This window comes from Saccopteryx leptura, chromosome 2, assembly GCF_036850995.1.
Source record: "Saccopteryx leptura isolate mSacLep1 chromosome 2, mSacLep1_pri_phased_curated, whole genome shotgun sequence".
Classification (NCBI taxonomy): Eukaryota; Metazoa; Chordata; class Mammalia; order Chiroptera; family Emballonuridae; genus Saccopteryx; species Saccopteryx leptura.
The window spans coordinates 241,919,603-241,942,295 of NC_089504.1; the positions used below are offsets into that span (position 1 = coordinate 241,919,603).

A 22,693-nucleotide genomic window follows, 5' to 3' on the forward strand; every position below is an offset into this window, starting at 1 on the left:
ATATTACATATATTACTGAGAGGGTTAGTGCAAGATTGAAAAAGAGTTCGTGGGGGGAGCCCTATTCTCCAATTGCCTGGTAATGTGTAACAGACAGACTTTATTGCTCCAAGAGAAAAGGAGTAACCACGTAGCTGCGAAACAAATTTAACTCTGTCTATACTGATCAAATGGGAGTCTGCCCGGGAGGTGTGATTGCAATGCAGTTTTAAAATGAGATTTCATTTCATATTTTGGGCTACTCGAATGTCCACATGTATACCCACAGAACAGTTTAGAGGCGCACGTGCGTATTCTATTACGTTTAAATAAGGCAACGGGATACAGCCTTCAAGTTGGACCCACCCACGGCTCAGCAAGCTCTCCAAACACCAGAGACCTAAATGGAAGTTCTAGAAAGAGTGGTGGCTCTGCTGTCAGAATTCCAGACTCACCTCTCCTCCAGCTTCAGCTTGGGTTCATCTTCTGCTATCCCAACTAATGAAAATTTCTTTTGCCCCCACCCCACTCTCATCCAACCATTTCAACTAAAAACACTTTATCATCACTCAACTCAATATCCCTGTTACATAGAAATCTGTTCTATGCCACCCCCTGAAAAAAGAATTCATAACCCACACTCAAAAGGCCTTTCATTGACTCCAACAATTCCCGAATTCTAGACAGAGAAATGCATAAGACGGGGCTGTCCTGGTTTATTCACGGCATTAATACGCGGACAAAAGAGTGAATGCAACATTATATTTTAACTTGTCTAATAAAAAATAAAAAGGCTAACTCTGCCGCACCGTCCTTCTTCCCCCCGCTTCTCTCAAAAATGGTGGGGGAGGAGAGGGATGGGGATTGAAATGAACTCGCTTGGAAAGGGGGGGGGGAGCCAGGCATTATTTACACCTGCAAACTTTGGATGGCTGGATTCGGCCCCAATTGGCTTAATTGTAAATCTTTTCCGCATGGCCCCAATTCCTGGCCCGAGCGTCTGGGTTTAATAACGCGCCCCAGCACCCCAGCAGGGCCCGGCTGAAAAGAGAGAATCCCTGCCCCACCCCCACTCGGCTCAGAGGTAATTAGAGCAGCCCCCGCCCCACCCCCCACCTTCCCACTCCCCAAACCATGCTCGAGGTACCAGAAGACCAGACTCAGACTTGTGGGGAACTCATATTTTACCATCTGAAGACAAGAGGAGCTATTTCAAAAGCAAAGGCACCCTCCGAGACCGAAGTGGGAGGGAGCGCCCTCCCCGCCCCTCGCCCCCTCGCGCGTGGGGCCTGTAGGGGGCTAGTGGGAAAGACAGGCGTCCACACTCGGAGCCAGAGACAGCCTCAGATTTCTTCGGCTGGCAGCGTAGGGCTGACCTGTTTATAGAACTTGCTGCTAAGAAAACATGTAAAAACACACCCCAGCGGTGGGAGAGGATGAACGCGCCCTCCTCCCCACCCTTTCTTAGCACGAGGAAATTCTCTGCAGGCTCAGCTCGGTGCCCTCGCAGCCTTGTTTTTCCCCCAGGAGGCTATCTCCTTCCAACTGTTTTCCTGTCGCTTCGAGAGGCAGAGTGCTACCTTTTCCCTGTTATTTATTTATTGTTTTGTTTTGTTTTGTCACCCCCACCCACCCCTACTTGAGGTCTCGGCTGCCCACCCCGGATTTGCCCTTTGCAACCGGAGTAAAAGGGGGAGGTAACAGTCATTGCTGCAAAAGACACTCGGACGTTGGACAGGGCGGGGGAGGGTCAGTCAGGGGCTCCTCACTCGCTCCCTGGAGCCCTAGTTTTGGTTCTCCAAGGGACCCGGCGGGTCGCGCATTCTTCGTCCCCACCCGGGCGCCAGCCCCGCCCCGCCCCGGCAGCTGCGGGAGGAAGGCAGGTAACCGGCTCGGGGAGCCAGTGCCCGCGACTCGCGGGTTCCCGGGCCTGGAGCGGCGCGGCCGCGACCGAGGCCGGAGCAGGCCGGCTCGTCCGAGACCCTCCGGTGCGGCGCGGGGGGCGCGAGCCGAGCCCCCGGCCGCCCCTCGGGCTGCGAGTGTAATCCGAGGTAACGAGCGTCTTCACCGGTTCAGCGCCGGGCAGAGCCGGGATCTGCAGCGAGGCACGTCCAGCTTCCGTATTTGGAACCGGGGTAAGGGGGGGCGGCGGGAGGTGAAACCCCCTGGAGCCGAAAACCAACTCCGAAGGGCCTCCTGGGGTCCCCGGGGCTGTTGCCGTCTCCCACTCCTTCCTGGGGCCCGACGTTTCTCCCCTTTGCAGAGCAAGGAGAAGAGGGCATTGCGAGGGAAGGCAAGGGCAGGTTCCTAGATCGGAAAGGCCGCTCCTTTCTGCCTCCCCCTCCTGCCCGAGGAGTTTTAGTATTTGGCTTGGAGATGAAATGAACTGAGGCCTGGACGCCAGCAAAAGCAACTCTTAGGAAAAGCGCTCTCCATTCCAAACATTCTCGCTTTCTATGTATGCCCGCGTCTCTGCCTCCCGCTCTCTTCGTTCTCTAAAAGATAAATTTTTTTAAACCCTAAAAGAAAGGAAAGGAAAATTTTCCCAGCCCTCACGAATTCAAATCCCAAACTGGAAACTTTTAAAGACTTCTGGGATCTCTCAAGCCATAACTTTCACCCCAACCTTTGGCCCGGGTCTTGGAGACAGAACAGTCCGCCCACCCCACCCGATCACTCCGCCCACCCCACCCGATCACTCCCTGGGTATCCTACAGAACTCGTGAAGGATCTGTTGTGTATTCTGTGCAGGCCAGGACGACTGGTTTGGGAGCAAAGCAGCTCCGACTTAGAGTCACATTATTGAGGCCTCGAGTTTTTTACTGGCATGGAGGAGGAGGCTACGGAGACTGTCAGGCAATCGAGACTGACAGAGGTACAGTGATCTCCTCCCCCCCAACACACACACACAGGTATCTGAGTGGGCCTGGTACAGGGCCAGCGATCACAGAAGGCAGAGGAGAGAAAGGGCTGGTTCTTGGTTCCAAATTGTGAGTCTTGAGCTTGGCCAGAGACTTTGCCTGGGCACAGGGCGGCTGCTCAGTGACCGGCCAGGTCCGGGAGTCCGGATGCAGAATTCAGGGTCCCCAAATCCTGGTCTTGGCAGGTTTTCGAGTCCTGGGGAGCAGGGTGAAATCACCCCACCACCCTTTGTCCTAGACCCACCAAAAGGTTATCCTTTTCCATGCCAAGGAGAAGGGATTTTTATCAGTTTTCAAAATAACTATGACCTGGAACTTGAAGAGCTTATACCCCCTCCAATCCCGGAAACCCTATGCCCACCTAGGGCAGGCAAGTCCCTCCCCCAAACCACTGCCCTCCCCGCCGGCCAGCAACAGCTCCCTCTCTTGGGGGACTCAGGGGGATATGAAAGACTCGATAAGTGTGTTATCTATTTTCCTCTCTCCTCACCCCGCTGGATTGGGGAGACAGGAGCCTATTACCCCTGGGAATGCAGGCAGACTGGCTGGCTGGCGGGAAGGGGCAGTGAGGCTGCAGAAAGGAAGTGGGAAGAAGAGAGAAGGAGAGCGCAAGCGGCTTCCATGCCCACTGCCCCTCATTCATCTCCCGCCTGCCTTCTCTGCTCTCACCGTCTTTAATTGAAACCCAGTACAGGAAATAGTAATGGATATTGTGCTCAAATTGAGAAAACGTGTCTGTGGCTCCGAGGGGACAGTTAGTTCAGCAGATTTGGAGGAGCCGATGTGTCTTTGCCCTGTCAACCTTCCTGACAGTAGCGGCCATTTAATTTGTCATGCCCTCTCCGTTACAGAGTTCCCTGTTCCCTCTGTCCCGGCTGCTCTCACAGGGCAAGACCCCAGTGCCCCCAGGTCCCTGGCACCTAACAACAACACCGGTGATAATGGAAAAAGCAAAAAACAGAAAACCACAGAAGTAAGGGGTCCTGCTTAAACAAGACCCCCAGTCTGCAGTTGAGGATTGGACAGTGTGGTGTTATATTTTTCCTCCCTCCTTGTAAAGTATTCTGTCCCTTAAACCCCCCAACCTCTGAGCCAAATTCCTGGCACAAGTCCGCAAAGGGGCTCTCAACACCCTTACCTGTCTCCACTGAAAATCTGAAAAGAGGATGTCGAATAAAGAAAGGTTTGGGGTGGTCAAAAGTACCCGAGGCCCAAGTCAGCTCTGGCCTGTGTCTCGATGATTCTGGGTCAGATAAGATGAGAGGGAAAATTCCCGGCCTCTTCCTCGTGATTCAGTTCTGCTGGACTAAGAACCGTCCCTCGCGTTTTTTTTTTTTTTTTTAAAGTAACTGGGTAAAACACACAAAGAGAGCATTGAAGATGTAGACTGGCTTGAAATTAGGAAACCACAATTAGTTCCTTTTCCTGAGCGAGAGAGAAAGAGGAAAAAAACCTTTACAGATGTGTAAAAAGCACTCTTGCCAGACACACACACACACACACACACACACACACACACACTTCCTCCATCCTGTCTTCCCTTGTTTCCCTTCCAACTTATCTAAATCACTAGCCGTGTACAAATTTGCCAGTTTGCAGGGCGACTGGCTTTGATGAAAGGTGGGTGCTAATAAGAATAATGCAGAGGGTGAGATCTTTTCATTTTGCCTCTGCCAAAAACCTATTTACATTAAAGGGAGGTCTGATAAGCGTGGATTAAGTGTATAAGGAATGACGCTGTAGAAACAGAATAAACCAACTGGCGCCAAAGTGAGCCTCTGTACTAAAAATACCGCTTCCCCAAGCTAGACAACTTTGACAATCTTCCCTCTCTCACACATTTCAGACTCTTGCACAGAACTGCCCTGATCAATAATTTAGAGGGCTGTCAGAGGACAGGGAAATGTGTCTTACAGGAAAGCCCTGTGCTGCCGGGGCAAGACAGAGGGTAGGAGCAAAGCCCCAACATGCCGTCCTCACTCTGGGCTCTGGCCTTGGAAGGGAGGGAGGAAGAGAGAAACAGAGAGAGAGAGAGAGAGAGAGAGAGAGATCAGAGTACTGGAACAGGGGTAAGAGCAGGCTCTGAGAAAAGGGGTGACTTTACAAAACAGCAAAAGGAGAAGGTGACACTTCCAGCTCAGACAAAGGGGCCCAACTCTTTTCTGTTAGGAGATCTTATCATTCTAGCCAAGGGTGTCAGGGGAAGGTGTTTGCTCAGACCCCAGTTCAGAGGTATCATCAGCCTGTCATGGTTACAGGAAAAGATGAGGGAGGGCGAGAAGGGGGAAATACAGAGGTCACCCAGATGTTCAGAAAGGCAAGAGGAAAGATTCAGAAGGGACCAAGGAAGCCAGAAGCAATAGAAAGGGGAGACAGAGAAAGACTAGAAAAGAGAGCACACGATAAACAGGAAGAACAAGGGAAGTTAAAAGCTAGGGGACAGGGACAGACAAGAAGAAATAGAAACCAAGCACAAGACAGATGGGCTGGGGAGAAGAGAACGTGGAAGGGAACCCAGGGAAGAAAGATCACACATCTACAGCCATAGAACCCTGAAAGGAGATGATCAGAGAGACAGGGAGACATAAATAAAGAAATAGAAATAGGAGCAGAAATAGAAACAAAAGGTGGTCACCCTGTCTAGTCCAACCAAGAGGCTGTGCTTGCTTCTAGATGGGTCAAATATAGAGAAGTTGACCCTCCAGCAAAGATTCTGACCAAAAAGCCTCCCGACTTGAAAGGAACTATGCTCTTAAAGCAAGCTGGGGTGGGGTGGGGTGGAGGCTAAACTCCAGGAGGAAAATCAAGCCTTCCAGATCTGCACAGAAGTCCTCCACTGGGTTCAGAACTGTGTGTGGGAGAGTCAGGGTTTTGGGTAGCCCAGGTGTGCTTGCATACAGAAGGGATGCTCGCTTGGATTTGCCGAGGAACCTTGGCCAATAAGCTAGGTGCTCCTGAGGGAGCTACTTCCCTGGGATCCATGATCAGAAAATCATGCCTCGGGTTGTCTTAACTGTGCATGAAGGAGAATGGGAGTCCTAGTCAGTTTCAAATTTTGTCCATATCAAAAAAGGTTGAGGGGTATACAAGGCGCATTGGGTAGAAACAGTCACCATCTCTCCACTGCTGGGCAACCAGAAAGCCCCTTCTCAGTAAAAGTTTATGTATTGACCGACCCCTGTAGGCAACTTCTTAATTAGGCCTCAGAGCCCTGGAGAAACACGGATGTCCTTATGTCAACAGAGTTCCCAATTTAGCGACACCTCGGACTGAATAAAGCTCCACGGCAAACAGGGGTGAAAGTTTAAGAGGGAATAAGCGTGTAATAGTCCCTAGCCAGACCTCACACATGCTAAAGGGAATATTTACAGCAAAGTTGCCAAAGTAAACGACCCCACCTACCCACCATCCTTTCCCTCTCCTCCTCCCCCCCTTTTTGGTAAAACTTCAGATAAACACCCTCCGGTCACAAAAGGGTTGGTCTGTGTCCCCTATATTGTTTAGGGCAAGACTAGTTGTAGGGAAAAGTGAGGTTGGACAGGCACTTCCCCAGCGTGTAGTGGGCAAAACCGGAATCTCTGCTGTATCCGTGGCCTGGGCTGAGGGTGGTTGATTTGATTTTGTGTGCTGTACATATGAAATTTATTCTGAGATTTCTCTGCCTCTTCCCCCATTTTAATAATTGCACTCAACAGTGTTCCTGTGAATTAAACGCTGTGGGTATGCACGGATATTACTGTTATTACTAAAAATCAGGCCTACACGCAAGTGAAAATCCTTTTTTTGCAAAAGGTGGAGGAATGTTTGGAGGACACCAGAAGTTCCGTGGGTCATCTTGGAGTCAAACTTCGTCCCCTTCCTCCTTTTCTTAAAGCACCACTTCTCAGACTGCAGAGGGGCTAGCTCATTCAATGTTTCCCTCTGTCTATTGTTGGGCAATGAGGCGAGGAGAGAGAGAGAGGAAAAGATCGAGTGGATCTGCAAAGGGGAGGGGGGGAGCACTGTGTAGGGCCCGTCTGGAGCCTAAAACCCGGGCTGAGGGTCGCCGGCCTTGTGCGTTCCCCTGGCGGCCAGGCCTGGCACAAGTCCTCACAACACGCTAGCCAATGTTTAACTCGAACGCGGTGGCCACCAGGCCGCTTTTGTTTGTTTGCAAATTAATCACCCAGCGCACGGCCGGCGCCAGAGTGGGTTTATCACCCACCGGGAGGGGGGCGCGGCGGCCCCGCAGAGACAAAGAGGAGTTCGCACCTTCCCGCTTTTGATCCCAAGTTACCGAAGCCTCCCTGCATAATACGAGCCTCCTGGGGCCGAGTCTGGGAGGTCAGTCATAATTGGCGGAAGTTTGCAGACCATTAGCAAGATGTCGACATTTTCGATTCAGAACCCCGCAAACTATTTTCTCCTACGCCCCCTTCCTGGCGCGCTAGAGTGGGAGTGGGGGTCAGGAGTGGCAACTGGGGTGACCCTAGGGTTAAGTTAGAGCAATGGGCAAAAACAGGCCATTGAGGGAGGGGTAGAAATGATGGTGGGTCCATGGTGAGGCCAAAGGCAAGTCGAGATATTTACAAGTGAAATCAGCAAGCTCCCCTCCCACGTTCAAAACAGAAGGGAGGCCAGAATGCCTCAGAGGACCTAGTGAAATGTCTCTCTCCTGTGCATCTGGACTCTTGAGACACCGAGTGTGTTAGGACAGTCACATCGTGGTTGCAGAATTGCTTCTTTTTTTTTTTTTCCTACTCGGAGAGGCCGGGCAGAGACTGGCCCTCGGGTGCAGGCAAAACTCGATCATCGCGGGGATTTGGGGCCGCTCCTGAGAGCTCAGCGAAGCTACCCCAGGCTCTGGAGGCCAGCAACGTGGAAGGGGTGGGTTTTTGCCTCCAGAGACTTGTGAAACACTGCAGTGACCTCAGTGGTCAGTCCTAGTTGGGGGAAGGCCCAGCCGCAAGGGACGCGGGAGGGAGCTTTTCAAGCCAACATCCTGGGCTCTACCGCCTCTTCTCTCTTCTCTCGATCTTTCATTTTAACCGTCTTCAGAGAGAGACAGAGAGGACGCCAGAGAAAGACAGACCAAAAGGAAAAGAAAGGGGGCGAGATGGCGAGCCAGACTGAGTTCGCAGAACCACTCCATTCTCTTTGTGACTTCAGGGAATTCTCAGCGCTGGCGCCAAGAGCTCTTAACCATGTGCGTCAAAAATGCGAGGCTGGAAAAGCATGTCGCCTCAAAAGTTCCGCCCCTCTCTCGGTGCGGTTGGCCCACAAAGGATATTCCCCTTCCACTTGTTCCCACTTAGGAGCCTGGAACTGGGGGTTTAGGGGGTACACAAGGCAAAATGGAAAAAAAGATGGTGCGGTCCGCTTGGAGACAGGCACATTTCTTCTCCCCCTAGGCCATGAAATCAGCCCTTTCTCTGTCCTCTTCCTCACTCGAGAAAGCTCTCAACTCAGGTAGAATAGAACAGTGTCCCCAAGATTTCCCTCCAAGTAGTGATGGCCCAACTCATGACACACACACACACACACACACACACACACACACACACACACACCCAGTCCCCCTCAGAAGAGAGAAACTTGGTTTAGTAAATCCTCTGACCTGGGCAGGGACCTGCGGTAACAGTTACCAACTCGGCGACAGGTTTGATCTGTAAGATCGGATTGCTTTCCTCCCCTTCATACCCCCCCCCCCCCCGTCCCTGAACTGGAACCAGTCTCTTTCCTCTGGGGTGGGGTGTTTCACGGTTTGGCTTACAAATTTACTCTGACTACTGAGGATACACGTCCAGGTGGAGAAAGAACTGAGGCACCGAGAGGTAAGTGCGATACCTGGAGAAGATACAAGGCTGGCATACTGCCCCCCCCCCCCAGCTCCAAGGGCAGGGCAGCGGCTTGGTCGGGACAGGCCCAGAACCTAGTCCAGCGCCGCGCTCGCTCTGTCCAGACCTCAGTCTGTTTCCCCTAGACACTTGCACACGCATTCAGGAGGAACACGAGGAACCGAAATCCGGACCTGAGACCAGATCTAAAAGGGTTACTTAAGGCATTTCACAAAATCCCCAGTCTGCCTCTCCGAGTGAGCGCAGACAGGGTCCGCGGCGCAGGCTGTGTCCGCGTTTACGGGTACGTGTTTTTCCGCGGGTGGCTCGGTCCCAGTGTGCCGGCGCGTGTTCGCGTACTGATGTGCTCGGGGTGTTTGGGTCTATCTCCACACTCAAGTTCGGGTGGGGCACGGTGAAGAGGGAACCCTCGCACGTGCGTGCTGAAGTCTGGCCTCATCCTATGTGCTCGCGAGCCCAGATGCAGGGGAGACCGGCACGGAGAGACACCCGAGCTCGGGAGTCTTAGAGCGGCGGCCGGGCGGAGCTTGGCTCCACGTGGGGCTAGAGAGCGCGCAAGCCTGGAGTCTGGGTGCTCGCCTCCCTGCGGCTGCAGCCGGCTTTTGTTGCGCCCAGCGGCCGAATGGCAGTTCGCAGGAGGCTTTCCCTTCCGCCTGGCTCGTCCGGGGCCGGTTAGTAAGAGGGTGAGCCGAAGAGAGAAACGGCCGCGGCGGCGGAGAGGAGAGCAGAGCGCGCGAGAGGCGAGCGCCCCTGCCCGGCGCCCGATGATCTCTCCGCCTTCTTGGCCCAGCTCACTCGCTCCCTCCTCCCTTCCTTTCCTCCCTGGCCCTGCCTACTCCCTCGATCCCGGGCTAGATGACTGAGGCATTTCAGACGTGGGCTGAGCAAGAGCTAGCGAGCAAGCTGAGGGGCCGCAGCGATCTCTCGATAAGCCACCTAGAGGCGACTTGGTGCGCGCGCTCCCCAGTGGCGCCCGCCCTCCCTCTGATCATGTTGACATATTCACAGGACAGGCAGTAGTACCGATGCGGCGCTGCGACGTTACAGTTTCCGACACCTTCTTTTTATAACTCGGCTCTATTCCCCCCCAGCACTCGACCTGTGAAAACCACGCCTATGCAGCAACACAATTGGTCCGAAAGCGTCAAAGAGCCAATCAAGAGGCCCCCGGCTCCCCGCAGCCCAGAGCAGAGCCCGACCTTCTAGAGCCGCCGAGCAGACGCCCGGGGAATTCTAGAGGCGGAGGAGGGTGGCCAGGAGCTCTCGCTGGCTGCTTGCTCCCTCCTTCTCCTCGCGCTCCCTCTCCCACTCCGTCTCTCTCCTTCTCTCTCTCTCTCCCTCTCCCTCCTTTTCCTTTTCCCCCCTCCATCCTCCCTGCCCTGCGCGTCTGTACGCAGATTTAGGAAGTGAATTCGCTCACGTTTTAGGACACGGAAGACGACAGGCGCGGGAGAAGAACGCGGCCAGATTCGGATTGAAACCCAGACACTCTCCGGAGGCTCGGAGCGGAGGAAGGAGGAGGAGGAGGCGAACGGAAGCAGTTCAAGTTTTGATAGCGCTGGTAGAAGAGGGCTTAAATCAGAGATTTTTTTTTTTAAAGAGAGAGACTTTTTTCCGCTCTCTGGCCGGCGGTTCAAGCCGGGTCCAGCGCAACTGCAGGCGCCTCCTGCAAGAAAGAGGGAGAGGAAGAGACATAGGGGGGCGGGGGAAGAAGAAGGAGAAGAAAAGGTAAAAAGTCTCCTAAGAGAACCGTTCTCATTTGCAACAAAGAACTCGGGGCTGGGGCGCGGTTCCTGGGACCCAGAGCTGGAGTGTCCATTTCCAGCCCAGCGGCAGGGCTCCGGCGCCAGTCGAGAGCTTGCTCGCTGCCCTCGCCTCTGAAACGACTTGCAAGAGCGGCTTTTTAAAAACGCAAGGCACAAGGACAGTCACCCCAGCGACTATGTCTCCCGATCGCTCGCCTTGCCCTCTTTAAAATTGGCATTTTCCTCCCCGAAAGACACTTACCCCCCTCCCTTTGAGGTGCCTTAGTTGTGATTTCCACCCCCTTTTTCTCTCTCCTTTTTCTTTTTTTCTTTTTTTAACTATGTGCTGCTGTTAAAAAACAAAAACAAAACCAAACAGCAGCTGCGGACTTGTCCCCGGCTGGAGCCCAGCGCCCCGCCTGGAGTGGATGAGCCTCTCCATGAGAGATCCGGTCATTCCTGGGACAAGCATGGCCTACCATCCGTTCCTACCTCACCGGGCGCCGGACTTCGCCATGAGCGCGGTGCTGGGTCACCAGCCGCCTTTCTTCCCCGCGCTGACTCTGCCTCCCAACGGCGCAGCGGCGCTCTCGCTGCCGGGCGCCCTGGCCAAGCCGATCATGGATCAATTGGTGGGGGCGGCCGAGACCGGCATCCCTTTCTCATCCCTGGGGCCCCAGGCGCATCTGAGGCCTCTGAAGACCATGGAGCCTGAAGAAGAGGTGGAGGATGACCCCAAGGTGCACCTCGAGGCCAAAGAACTTTGGGATCAGTTCCACAAACGGGGCACCGAGATGGTCATTACCAAGTCAGGAAGGTAAGCAAGCGGAGGGCCTTCTCCCCAAACTCTTGGAGGATTTTTCCTCCCCTTCTCTCTCTCCTCCAAGAATAGTCGGTTTGTCAGTAATGTTGGCTCATAGGAAAACTTTAGTTCCCCTGGAACTGTGCACAGACTCCCTGGCCTGCCCCTGTGGCAGGAAATTTCAGCTTACCTGGGTGTCTGCAGGCAGTCGTTTTTCCTTCCTAAGTCTGCAGCCTGGGTTTCCTATAGAATAGATAGATTTTTTTTTTTTCAGCAGAGCCTAGACATCTCTGCAGAAAGAAAGAAAACCACCCCATTGCAGGGAGTTTCACTGTTCAGACCTTCCTGAAACATCCTTATGGCTTTGTGGATGTTGTGTTTTTTTGTCTGTTTTCATTTTGTGCTCTGAGAGAAAAACTTAAAGCCCCTTTCTTTTGTGTGGTAGCGAGAGGTTCGACCCCAGATCCTCTGGCCCTTTCTGTCCCCCAGACTAGCCTCTGGGTCTGGAGGGGCCTGAGCCTGTGGCTGCAGGGTCACAGAGGAACCGAAGGGCATCTGGGTTTGTTTGTCCACACCGCTTCACGTGTCCGAAATCCAAGGGGGAGAGTTCAGCAGGCAATTTTGGGGTAGTTACGATTATGTTTGCAGACCCAAGGAGCCTGGGGGGGGGGGGGAGGTCTAGACACACATGCTGGCGTTTTGTGTGTAAATATTATCAACCATATTTTACAGAGAGGTCCTTTCCTGACCAAACTCTCCTGTCACTTAAAATCACTGATTTAAAAATATATATGGCATTGAAGTCTATCAAGGTATAACATTGAAAGAATAAAAGTAAAACACCACTCTTGATGTCTTCAGCTTTCTGGGTCTTTCCAAGCTACGTGAGGCCAAAAAGTTGGGCATAAGAAGGCTCAAACCTGGGAGACATGGAAGCCAGTTTCACAGCAAAGTGCTTTCCTTTTAAGTCGAAAGTATAGAATGGCGACACTTCTGGGGAATAAGCAGCAATTTGGTGGCACAGTCTCGCAGTTTGGGACTGGCCGGAGCAGTCAGTCGGGGGAATGCGGTTAGCAGCTCCTAGGCGGATTGGTTGTCAGGCCCCGGAGTTCACCCCAAGCTACCAAATTCGTTTTTAAGAACTCACCGAAGTCCACTTTCATTTTTCGCCAGCAGCGGGGTTGCTGTTCTGAAGCAGGAGTTGCTTCAGAGTAAAACTGACATTTATTTCCTTGATAAGTTAAACCTTTTCTCATCCACGGCTGGTGGAAAATTCTAGCTTTAACTGACGGCACTTTTCAAATTCTACCATAAGTGGTTTAGAACTAGGCACCCACAGGAAAAGACATGGGCAAGAGTTTCTCTGTAAAGAGGGCAATCTATAAAGTCACACAAGACAGAAAAATATATCAAGAAATTAGGAGATGATGGAGGGAAATGCAATGAATGCTACAACTCACTTGTTTTGAACCATGGAGCATTTAAAGATAAATGAAGCCCATTTAATACTCCTGCAATAGCAGAAAACAATTTTGCGTCCAGCCGTTCTACTTTGAAACATATAAGCTCTTTTATACACTTTCAATTTGATTTACGTATTTTAGGATAAAGAGAGAACCAAACTCAAGATTCTACGTGACTTTTTTTCTTGTTCTTTTCTCTCTTATTTCAGGCGCATGTTCCCCCCATTTAAAGTTAGGTGTTCTGGGCTGGATAAAAAAGCCAAATATATTTTGTTGATGGACATTATAGCTGCCGATGACTGTCGATATAAATTTCACAATTCTCGATGGATGGTGGCGGGTAAGGCTGATCCTGAAATGCCAAAGAGAATGTATATTCACCCGGACAGCCCGGCTACCGGGGAACAGTGGATGTCCAAAGTTGTCACTTTCCACAAACTGAAACTCACCAACAACATTTCGGACAAACATGGATTTGTAAGTTTCATCGCTTCTTTCAATAAAATGTTCTCTTTCTTCACTCCAAATAAGTCAGTACTTTCCCCAGGCCATGTAAAATCGTGAGGTTTTTTTTTTTTTTGCTCAGACTTCTCTCTTCCTCTCTGCTGTGGTAAAAACGTAAGGAACTTGTTTGATCTGCAACAGAGTTGCAGAGTCAGAGTCCGGGGTATATTTCTCTTCCGAGAATGGAAGGCCTGGCCTTTCTAAAAGAAAGGTAGATCTACCACCTTCTGTTCTAGGGCAATTCTAGGTTTTGGGAAATGCCTGACCTGACAGTGAAGTTCAAAACCAATCCTTAGGCTGTGAACTCAATTTTAAAACGACGTGTTCATCAAGTTTTTAAGGTATCATTCTTCTCTTTTGAAATCAGCCATAGTATTTCTTTGCAGAGTGTTAAGGTTCCGAGTCTCGACTACGTCAGTTAAGGGGTGTGATTCTATTTTTAAAAAGACTTTTTTTTCCCGTTTTACTCAAAAAGCATTGGACATAGGTAAATGTCAGGTTTACTGGAAATGAGACAGATTTTCAGTATAAAAATTGTGTGTGTTGGGAGTGCATAGATATATTCAGTGGGAACATACTTTAGAACTTTCAGGAGACTTGGATTGCTTGTAAAAGTCAAGCAAAGGACCTTTTGACCCTAGTCCCAACCCCTCCCCAACATTTCAATAAAATAAACAGTGATAAGCGAGGAATAAGCAGAAAGATTAGGCCCAGGAAGACGAGAAGGGCACGGAAATTTCTTCAGCGGGCAGGAATTGCATTTGAAGCCCTTGATTTGATTAAGGCATAAATATTCCTCTCTAGAGTTCAGCCTTTCAGGGCTTTAAGTGGATTGGGCTCGTCAATTAGTGGACGCTTAAAGGACTGAATCATTTTGTAAATTAAAATGCATGTTTTTTTCTATCTTTTAAGACTTTGGCCTTCCCAAGTGATCACGCAACGTGGCAGGGGAATTATAGTTTTGGTACTCAGGTAGGCTAGGGTTCAAGGTTGGAATGAACCTGAGATGGTGAGGGTGGGGGGAACCCTTTGGAAATTGACGAGCAATTTGGATTCTCCAGAAGATAACATTTGTGGAGTGACAAGTACCCAAAGAGGTGCTCCCTGGAGGTGGGCTCGGTACCAGCATAGTACCCTCCGGTGGGGTAGCTGTCAGCCTGGCAGGGGTCCTGAGATCCTGTGTGTCCTGCTAAATCCCATTTTGCTGTGTGTCTCTCTCCCCCCCCCCATGCCCCTGCAGACTATACTGAACTCCATGCATAAATACCAGCCCCGATTTCATATCGTGAGAGCCAATGACATCCTGAAACTTCCCTATAGTACATTTCGGACATACTTGTTCCCCGAAACCGAATTCATCGCTGTGACAGCATACCAGAATGATAAGGTAATCAAAGACACTTTCTTTTTTTCTCTCTCTCTCTTTTCTTAATGGTGAAATTTCTCCTGTACTTTCAGCTGCTTGGGGTGAGGGTGAGAAAATCACCGGAGAATTGGGATAGGGTCTTGAATTTTCTTTTGTGATTTGACCGTCAGTGGAGCTTTGGGGGGAGGGAGGGGGGAAGAGGCATGGGCCCATTGCGAAGGCAGAAACTAAAAGAAGAAATAAAAAGTGACCAAGTAGGAGTCAATGCTGAGTGAAAAAATGCCAAGCTAACTTTGCCAGGGAGATGTTCACTCGCTCGCTCCTAGAACCACCGTCGCTGATGCCCTCCACCCCCACCCCTGACCCCAGGGCTTTCTCCTGTTCCTTCCAAGGTTTATCTTCCTTCCCTTCAGGAAGAAGGATCAAGAAATCAGGTTCCGAAGGAACCAGCTAAAAATTTAAAGGCAAAAGCCATTGGGGATCCTGGGAGAAGAGTCCCAGGGCAGATCAGCTTTTTCTCCCTCAGCCAGAAATCGCGAGTAGCTGGTCTGGTTTTTATTACCTTTTATGCTGCTGTGTTTTTTATGGTGTGTGTGTGTGTGTGTGTGTGTGTGTGTGTGTGGTTGGAAAAACCTACTCTGATCACAGGGTCATGCTAATTGAGTTGTCTGAGGCTTTTGAGAGGAGGTGACCAAAGTCACCACTTCATTTGAAGTTTTTTTTTCTCTCTCTCCCTTGGGCCTGAGGCCCGGGATTAGGAGTATCCCCAAATGGAACAGCAGGCTGCACCTGGTATGTAAAGTTATGGTGGCCTGAAGGTCAGGGGCACGGGTAGCACAGAGACACAAAGTGACTCTTGCTGCTGATTCACCAGTCACCAGTCTGGCTGTTGGCAGGCAGTTGTGGGGATAGGGGTAAGGGGCTACTGAGGACCCCTGCCCCTCAACTCCTGACCCCTTGGAGCCCAGTGAGAGTGCAGCTCACAGGACAACACCTTGTACTTTAAACTCACTATCACTCTAGGTGAGTCCTCTGTGGCCGGTGGGTGGGTGTTTCAGGTGTGTTTCCTTAGTCTGCAGACTAAGATACCATGACCTCCTGTCCCTGCAAGTCCAGCTCACCAGAATTTATTCCAAGAACAAGGATCTAGCCACGGGGGGTCCTCTTCCTCCTCTAGGGACCTCAGTATATATATATTTATTACTTTTGCTTCCAAAAGGAAGGGATTTGAAAGATTACATACTACGGCCTTTTTCCTCGTTCTGTAGAATGCATGCTCCCTCTAGACTCAGAACCCCGTGAATTACTGTAACAATAAATTGTAGCATTTTTGATCAGACAAAGAGGCCAAGGGCCTTTTGGTGGCAGAAGCATATAAAAGAAAACAAATGTTTTCAGTGGTCACTCAGTCCTTTTACATCTGTAATTGTCAATATTATAATTCCTCAAGCGCCTGCCCCACCCAGAAAAGAAAAATCAAACCCACTCCAGCACCAGGGTAGCAAAACCCCATAAATCATGTTATTAGAATCACAGAGAAAAAAAAAGTTGGAGTGTATGGTCTGTGTGTCTGTGTGTGTGTTGTGTTTGGGGCCAAAGAAGGGAAAAAAAAGTGTGCCACCACATATTTTATGATGAATTGCACGGTATTAAAAACAAAAGGCGAAATGAAAGCCTACTTTTCAGATCCCCAGGTTTTCACGTTTGACAATTCTGACAACTTTTCCATTTCTAAGCCCAAGTTGTCGGCTGCCCAAAAGAAAAGAACAAGGGATTTCCCAGGCGGGGTCATTGCTGCCTGGAATCCTGGTTTGGCCCCATATGGAAGATGCAAGCCGTGGTGCAGTTTCTTTGGAGTTTCATCTCGGGCCCTTACAAACTTCTGCTATTAACCCTTCTCCCTTTCCCTTATCCTGGCACAACTCCACGGCATCTCCTGTTGGCAGTCAAATTTCTAGTCAGCTGCTGAGTTGGGGGAAACACCCCCCCAGAACAGTCTAGAAAATGAGGCCAACATGTCTTTCTTGCTTGTGTGTCCTCCTCCAGATAACTCAGTTAAAAATAGACAACAACCCTTTTGCAAAAGGATTCCGGGACACTGGCAACGGCAGGAGAGAAAAAAGGTGAGAGCTGAGACAATGCTTCATTTCTCGGGTTAATTGAGAAAAGTCACTTCCGCGCTAGGAGCCAAGTTTCAGCTGTGTGAAGTGCAGGCGGTGCTGGTAATAATGAGAAGGATTGGGGGGGTGCTGGTTTCAGTACACTGTACTACTTCTATGGCCTACGTGTCACCTTAAAGGAAATTAAATAGGCCATACCATGCTGCTGTCAGGAGGAAAAGCATCAGGGCTTATCAATTCTATACAGATGTCTATTCCTAATTAATTGAAGTTACTCCTGGGCAGGTCCCAGGAAAGAACTAAGCCATTCACAAAACGCTTTGGAATTTTTTTGCTGTTCACTCTCTGTCTTGCAAAGACCATCAAGAACGGGAAGCCCCTAGACAACTCTGTGGCTCCCTCCTTCATGGGCACTTGTATCATTTTGCATCAAGCAGACAGCTGGATAGTAAATGAAAGAAACTCTCCTCTCCCCCACCTGCTTTCAAAGAATTTCCAAAATCCAGAAAACCAGCCCAACTTTTTAACCTAGACCCGGAGGGAGGGGCAGGCATTAAAACATAATTTCTAACAGCTAAATAGATTTTTTTTTTCTTTTTTACTCCAATTAATGTGTTGGTGAACCGAAAAGTTCGCCATGAAATAACCACTTCCTCCCATCTTAGCAACCAGTGGGGAGTTTGGTTGTTTGTGTTTTACGGGTTGGGTCCCCCGTCCCCCTCCCTCTGTCAGGCCGGCTGTTCAGCTGTCTCTGGCCAGCTCCAACCTCCCCTCTTGCGTTTTGCTTTTAAACAAAACTTCACAGCCCAAGTCCATGCCCTTTCCCTAATGGAAACTCTGATCTTGAATAAAGTGCAACCTAAGCCTTCTTCCTCCCAACACCCTTGTGCCACAGAGTTGAGCCCAGTTAGAGGGTCAAGAACAATGCGTGGGTCTGTGTGGCTGTCCCCCGGGGCGGGCAGATTTCAGAGTTAGTGTTGGTGTGGGCGGCAGGCAGGTGAGGTGTGTGTGCCTCCGTGAAGAGGGTGAGACACAAAGGGGGGAAATGTATGTTCTGTTCTCTAACGCTGGGCGTGGGCTTCTTCTGCAGGAAACAGCTCACCCTACAGTCCATGAGGGTGTTCGATGACAGACACAAAAAGGACAATGGCACCTCTGATGAGTCCTCCAGCGAACAGGCAGCCTTCAGCTGCTTCGCTCAGTCCTCCTCCCCAGCTGTCTCCACAGTCGGGACATCTAACCTCAAAGGTAAGTAAGCCTGGTCACCCCGGTTTCTGGACTCCAGGTCTTGGAGGCCTGGAAGAGTTGGAGGCTGGGGCATCCACCAGGGAGCTTGCCCTTCAAAAGCTTCAGACCCTTCTAGAAGTCTGTAAACAGGAGCCAGCTATCAACAAGGGTGATCAGGTGTGCCACCCTTCCTGAGCTAGTATAAAAAGCGCTCAGAATCCCTCCCTTCAAACCTGAGTTTGGCTGTAAGGGTGGTGGCTCTTGGTGAGGGTAGCTTAGAAAACATGTCTGGATCACTTGTGACTTTTTACCATCTTAGAATTCAAGAGTAAAATGAATTGGACAGGGGTGTGTGTGTTGGGGGGGGCAGGGATTCTCTGCCACCTAGAACAGGGAAGGGAACAAGGAAACATCCAGTGACAGAGCAACAACCTGTGAGAGGGGCTGGACCACTGGACATCTGAGTCTCAGAGGGAGGGAGGGCGAGGGAGAATAGGAGTTTGGGAAGGGAGGAGATGGTTCAAATCCCCAGTCAGTTTGCTATGTTTAAAGAGCAAAGAACTATTTATTTGGAAAGACACACACATGCTCTCACAACGGGAAGAAACCTGTTTTTTACGTTTAATAAAATGAAAGTCCTTTATGTTGTCAATCCATTAAAGCTTTAAACATAAAATAAGATCCCTTTTTTCTTTTCTTTTCTTTTTTTTTTTTATTCTGGTAGGACACCCACAGAGGGTGTGGTGAAAGAAAAAGAATCTGTAATTGTCTGGGGGCAGGGAGGGGCTGCCTATCACCCACCTCTGTCTGCAGGGACAGGGGAGAAAGGAAAGGCTGACATGTGTGCGCGCGCGTGTGTGTTGGTGGCATGGTGTTCAGTTCTGCCACTCCCAATTCAGATGTCAGGGTTCTCACCAAGCAAATCCTTCCAAAAGAATTCACAGATGTGTGGCAGGTACACATCTCCATCACTCACTGAAGAAAGACACCCCGTGGTAACTAGAAGGTGTTCCCACAGTGAGTTTTAGCATAAGTTTTATTTTGAAGAAGTAAATTTGCAATCGAAAGGCGAGTTAAAGGTGGTCTGGCAAATTAAGAGCTCTATCCATGCTTGCAAAAAACCGTGAAATTCATTACTGATTTGGGGCAGAATGTCTGATTTGGGGGAAGAAGTCCAGTCCATCTAAATCCTTTATTAGCTTATTGAACCTTTCCACTAAAGTTATGCAGTATTGTCACTCCCATTTTGCAGATTAGAAAACTAAGGTACAAGGAAGGTTAAGGGGCTTTGCCAGGTGTTACCCAGCTAGTAAGTGTCAGAGCCAAGATTTATAATGGAGAACTGGCTTCCATGGGCCCAGATTGGAGCTCACGCCCTTCCGCCTGGCTTTTGTTCCACTCCTTTGGCAGATCTGTGTCCTAGCGAGGGTGAGAGCGACGCGGAGGCCGAGAGCAAGGAGGAGCACGGCCCGGAGGCCTGCGATGCGTCCAAGATCTCCACCACCACGTCGGAGGAGCCGAGCCGCGACAAAGGCAGCCCCGCGGTGAAAACGCACCTCTTCTCAGCTGAGCCCGGCGGCCGGCCCCGGGACAGCGGGCGGCTGGACAAGGCATCGCCCGACTCGCGCCACAGCCCGGCCACCATCTCATCCAGCACCCGGGGCCTGGGCGCGGAGGAGCGCCGGAGCCCGGGCCGCGAGAGCGCGGCCACGTCCAAGGCCGAAGAGGCGCGCGCGCTGCCGGCCAAGGAGGCCTTCGCGCCGCTCACGGTGCAGACGGACGCGGCCACCGCGCACCTGGGCCAGGGTCCCCTGCCCGGCCTCGGCTTCGCCCCCGGCCTGGCTGGCCAGCAGTTCTTCAACGGGCACCCGCTCTTCCTGCACCCCAGCCAGTTCGCTATGGGGGGTGCCTTCTCCAGCATGGCAGCCGGCATGGGGCCCCTGCTCGCCACTGTGTCGGGGGCCTCCACCGGTGTCTCAGGCCTGGATTCCACGGCCATGGCCTCCGCCGCTGCGGCGCAGGGACTGTCGGGGGCGTCCGCGGCCACTCTACCCTTCCACCTCCAGCAGCACGTCCTGGCCTCTCAGGTATTTATGGTCCTTCCTCCTGCCTCTCTCCAGCCCCAGTCTGCAGTCCAAGTTTCTCTGCCTTTTTGATATCAGAGCCTCATCCAGTCCCCCTGGTCTAGTAGCTTAAGTAATAATAAAGATGGTTGCTAGGTGCAAGGTTTATCTCCTAGATTCATCATAACATTACAACTGCCCCCCCCCCAGACACACACAAATTTTTTTTTTTCTCTAAATTATGGGCTGTTAAAGAACAGAGTAGGTAGGTAGGTAGTAATAACGATAACTATGCACAGTACTTAGGTGGTGCCTGGCACTCTTCTAAGCACTTAATCTATTTTGACTTCTGTGGTACATCCTCATTTTATAGATGAGGCCCAGAGATGTTGAGTACCTTATCCAAGGACACACAGCTGATAGGTAGTGGAGCTAAGGCTCTATCCCAGGCAGTCTGACCCCAGGGCCTTTTCCAGGGTCTATGTGACTTTACCTCAGAGCTGAACTGTCTCTTAAATGTCTCATAGCCAGTCTTCCCTCAGGAATTAAACAAGGGGGAGACTGAGGCCTGGGAAGAGGAAGTGACTCTCTGGATAGAAACTGAGTCTATCAGTTTCCTTTCCTCCCATTTGAAGCTTTTCCCTTGTCCCCAGCCCCAGCAGGCCAGCCTGATCCCCAAAGGGTTAATGGTTTGTGCACACATGGGAAATGTCAGAGTTGAGGGACAGCCTGGCGGCCTCTGTAGGTTCAGACAGCTGTGCTGGGACACGGGGCAGCCTGGGAGAAGGCTCGGGCGGCTTGGAAACACTGAACCAGTGACAAGGTTCTATGGAGTTTTCTGCACACCCTTGCCTTATGTTTTGTCTGAGCACATTAGTCTCCCTTCCCGGAGCCAAGAGGCAGGATTGGCCTCCCCCTCTGGGAGGAGGAGGGGACTGAGAAAAGGCTTGGTTTCTGGCCTTTCTCAATTCCTGCCATCTCCTCCGTTAGCCCCTCCTGAAGACCAGGCCAGAGGTGGGCATGTGATATCTGGGCAAGGGGCTGCACAGGCATACCAGTACTAAGGGTACCTCAAGGCAAGGGACAGAGAAGTAGCCCAGGTCAGGGGTCCCTGGATCAGACATTTGGCTTCTGCTGCTTGCTAGCTGCCTTCTTGTGCCCCTGGGGCCTATCTTGCTTTTTCTACCTGTATGTAGCACCAGCATATCAGACGAGGTGACTTCTTTGACTCTGTTGATAGTAAACCCTCTCCCCCTCCCCAATTTCCTTTTCCTTGAGATCTTCTCTGGACACCCCCCCCCCCACCACCATTTTCTTTTTTATTTGTGAAACTTCTAGGGTTGAAGTGAAAGGACTTGGGAGGAGACTGAGAAAGAAAAATAATTATGTCTAAAAATGTATGCCCTCGGATTCTCACTCCGCTACCATTGTGGGGCAGACTGTAGCCCCACTTAACAGGTGCAACAACTGACCCTGATGGGAGAATTTCTAACAGGCCTGTTGGCTAGGCGCCCTACATAGCATATTGAAGGCATTAGCTCATTTAATGTCCACAAAGTTCCCAATAGTACATGCATTATTTAATATTTCCCTGTTGTTCTTTATATATATGAAAGCTGAGGCACATGGAGCCTGAGGGTGACACAGCTAAGATTTGGAATTTGAATCTAGAGAAATAAGTCTGAGTGTCCTCCTCCCTTCCCCCACTACACGCTGCCCCTCCCCCAACTAGGGAGTGGAAGACTGACTTGCACGAGATCCGGCCCGGTGTGTTGGGGGGAATAAACAAGGTTAGATCCTTCCTACAGCGCAGGCCCTGGGCTGACTCGCTGCGTGCGTTTCTCTTCCTCCCCCAGGGCCTGGCCATGTCGCCTTTCGGAAGCCTGTTCCCTTACCCCTACACGTACATGGCCGCCGCGGCGGCCGCCTCCTCTGCAGCGGCCTCCAGCTCGGTGCACCGCCACCCGTTCCTCAACCTGAACACCATGCGCCCGCGCCTGCGCTACAGCCCCTACTCCATCCCCGTGCCGGTCCCCGACAGCAGCAGCCTGCTCACCACCGCCCTGCCGTCTATGGCGGCGGCCGCCGGGCCCCTGGACGCCAAAGCCGCCGCCCTGGCCGCCAGCCCGGCCTCGGTGGCCGTGGACTCGGGCTCCGAACTCAACAGCCGCTCCTCCACCCTCTCCTCCAGCTCCGTGTCCTTGTCGCCCAAACTCTGCCCGGAAAAAGAGGCGGCCACCAGCGAACTGCAGAGCATCCAGCGGTTGGTCAGTGGCTTAGAAGCCAAACCCGACAGGTCCCGCAGCGCGTCCCCATAAACCCCTCCCCAGAAAAGTCTCTTCATTCCAGTCCAGTCACGTCTGCAGTGCACTTTGTTGGATGTAAAATAAACCACAGGCGTGCAGCGGGGTTAGCCCTGCTTTGTGCAGTCCTGTCTGGCAAGGGGTGCCGGACTCCCTGGAGAGAATGTGCTAGAAACAAGCCTTGTCTTCTTGGTGTGGTGGTTTATATATCCGGGATCTGGCTCCGATTCTGGGGGCCCAGAAACGTCTGTTGCATTGAGCTGTTGGGGGTGGGAATTAAATCAGGTCTGGCCAGAGCACCTCCACAGAGGCTGGTCTGGGAGCCTGGGAAAAAAAGGGTAACCCAGGCCCACCAGGAGATGT

The 22,693-nt window shown here is 51.4% G+C and overlaps 1 protein-coding gene across 2 annotated transcripts; it reads left to right on the forward strand.

Moving 5' to 3' along the window:
- Positions 1–1,778: 1,778 nt before the first annotated feature.
- TBX3 (T-box transcription factor 3) lies at positions 1,779–22,492 on the forward strand. 2 transcript variants are annotated; one of them, XM_066370829.1, is made up of 9 exons: positions 1,779–2,114; positions 9,829–11,299; positions 12,957–13,224; positions 14,164–14,223; positions 14,492–14,638; positions 16,664–16,740; positions 17,828–17,985; positions 19,375–20,051; positions 21,884–22,492. In XM_066370829.1, the coding sequence occupies exons 2-9, from the start codon at positions 10,911–10,913 to the stop codon at positions 22,343–22,345; spliced, it is 2,238 nt and encodes a 745-aa protein (XP_066226926.1). In that variant the 5' UTR covers positions 1,779–2,114; positions 9,829–10,910; the 3' UTR covers positions 22,346–22,492. The 2 variants fall into 2 exon arrangements, with proteins under 2 accessions (XP_066226926.1, XP_066226928.1); XM_066370831.1 differs by lacking the exon at positions 14,164–14,223 and having other exon boundaries at positions 1,781–2,114.
- The last annotated feature ends 201 nt before the right edge of the window (positions 22,493–22,693 follow it).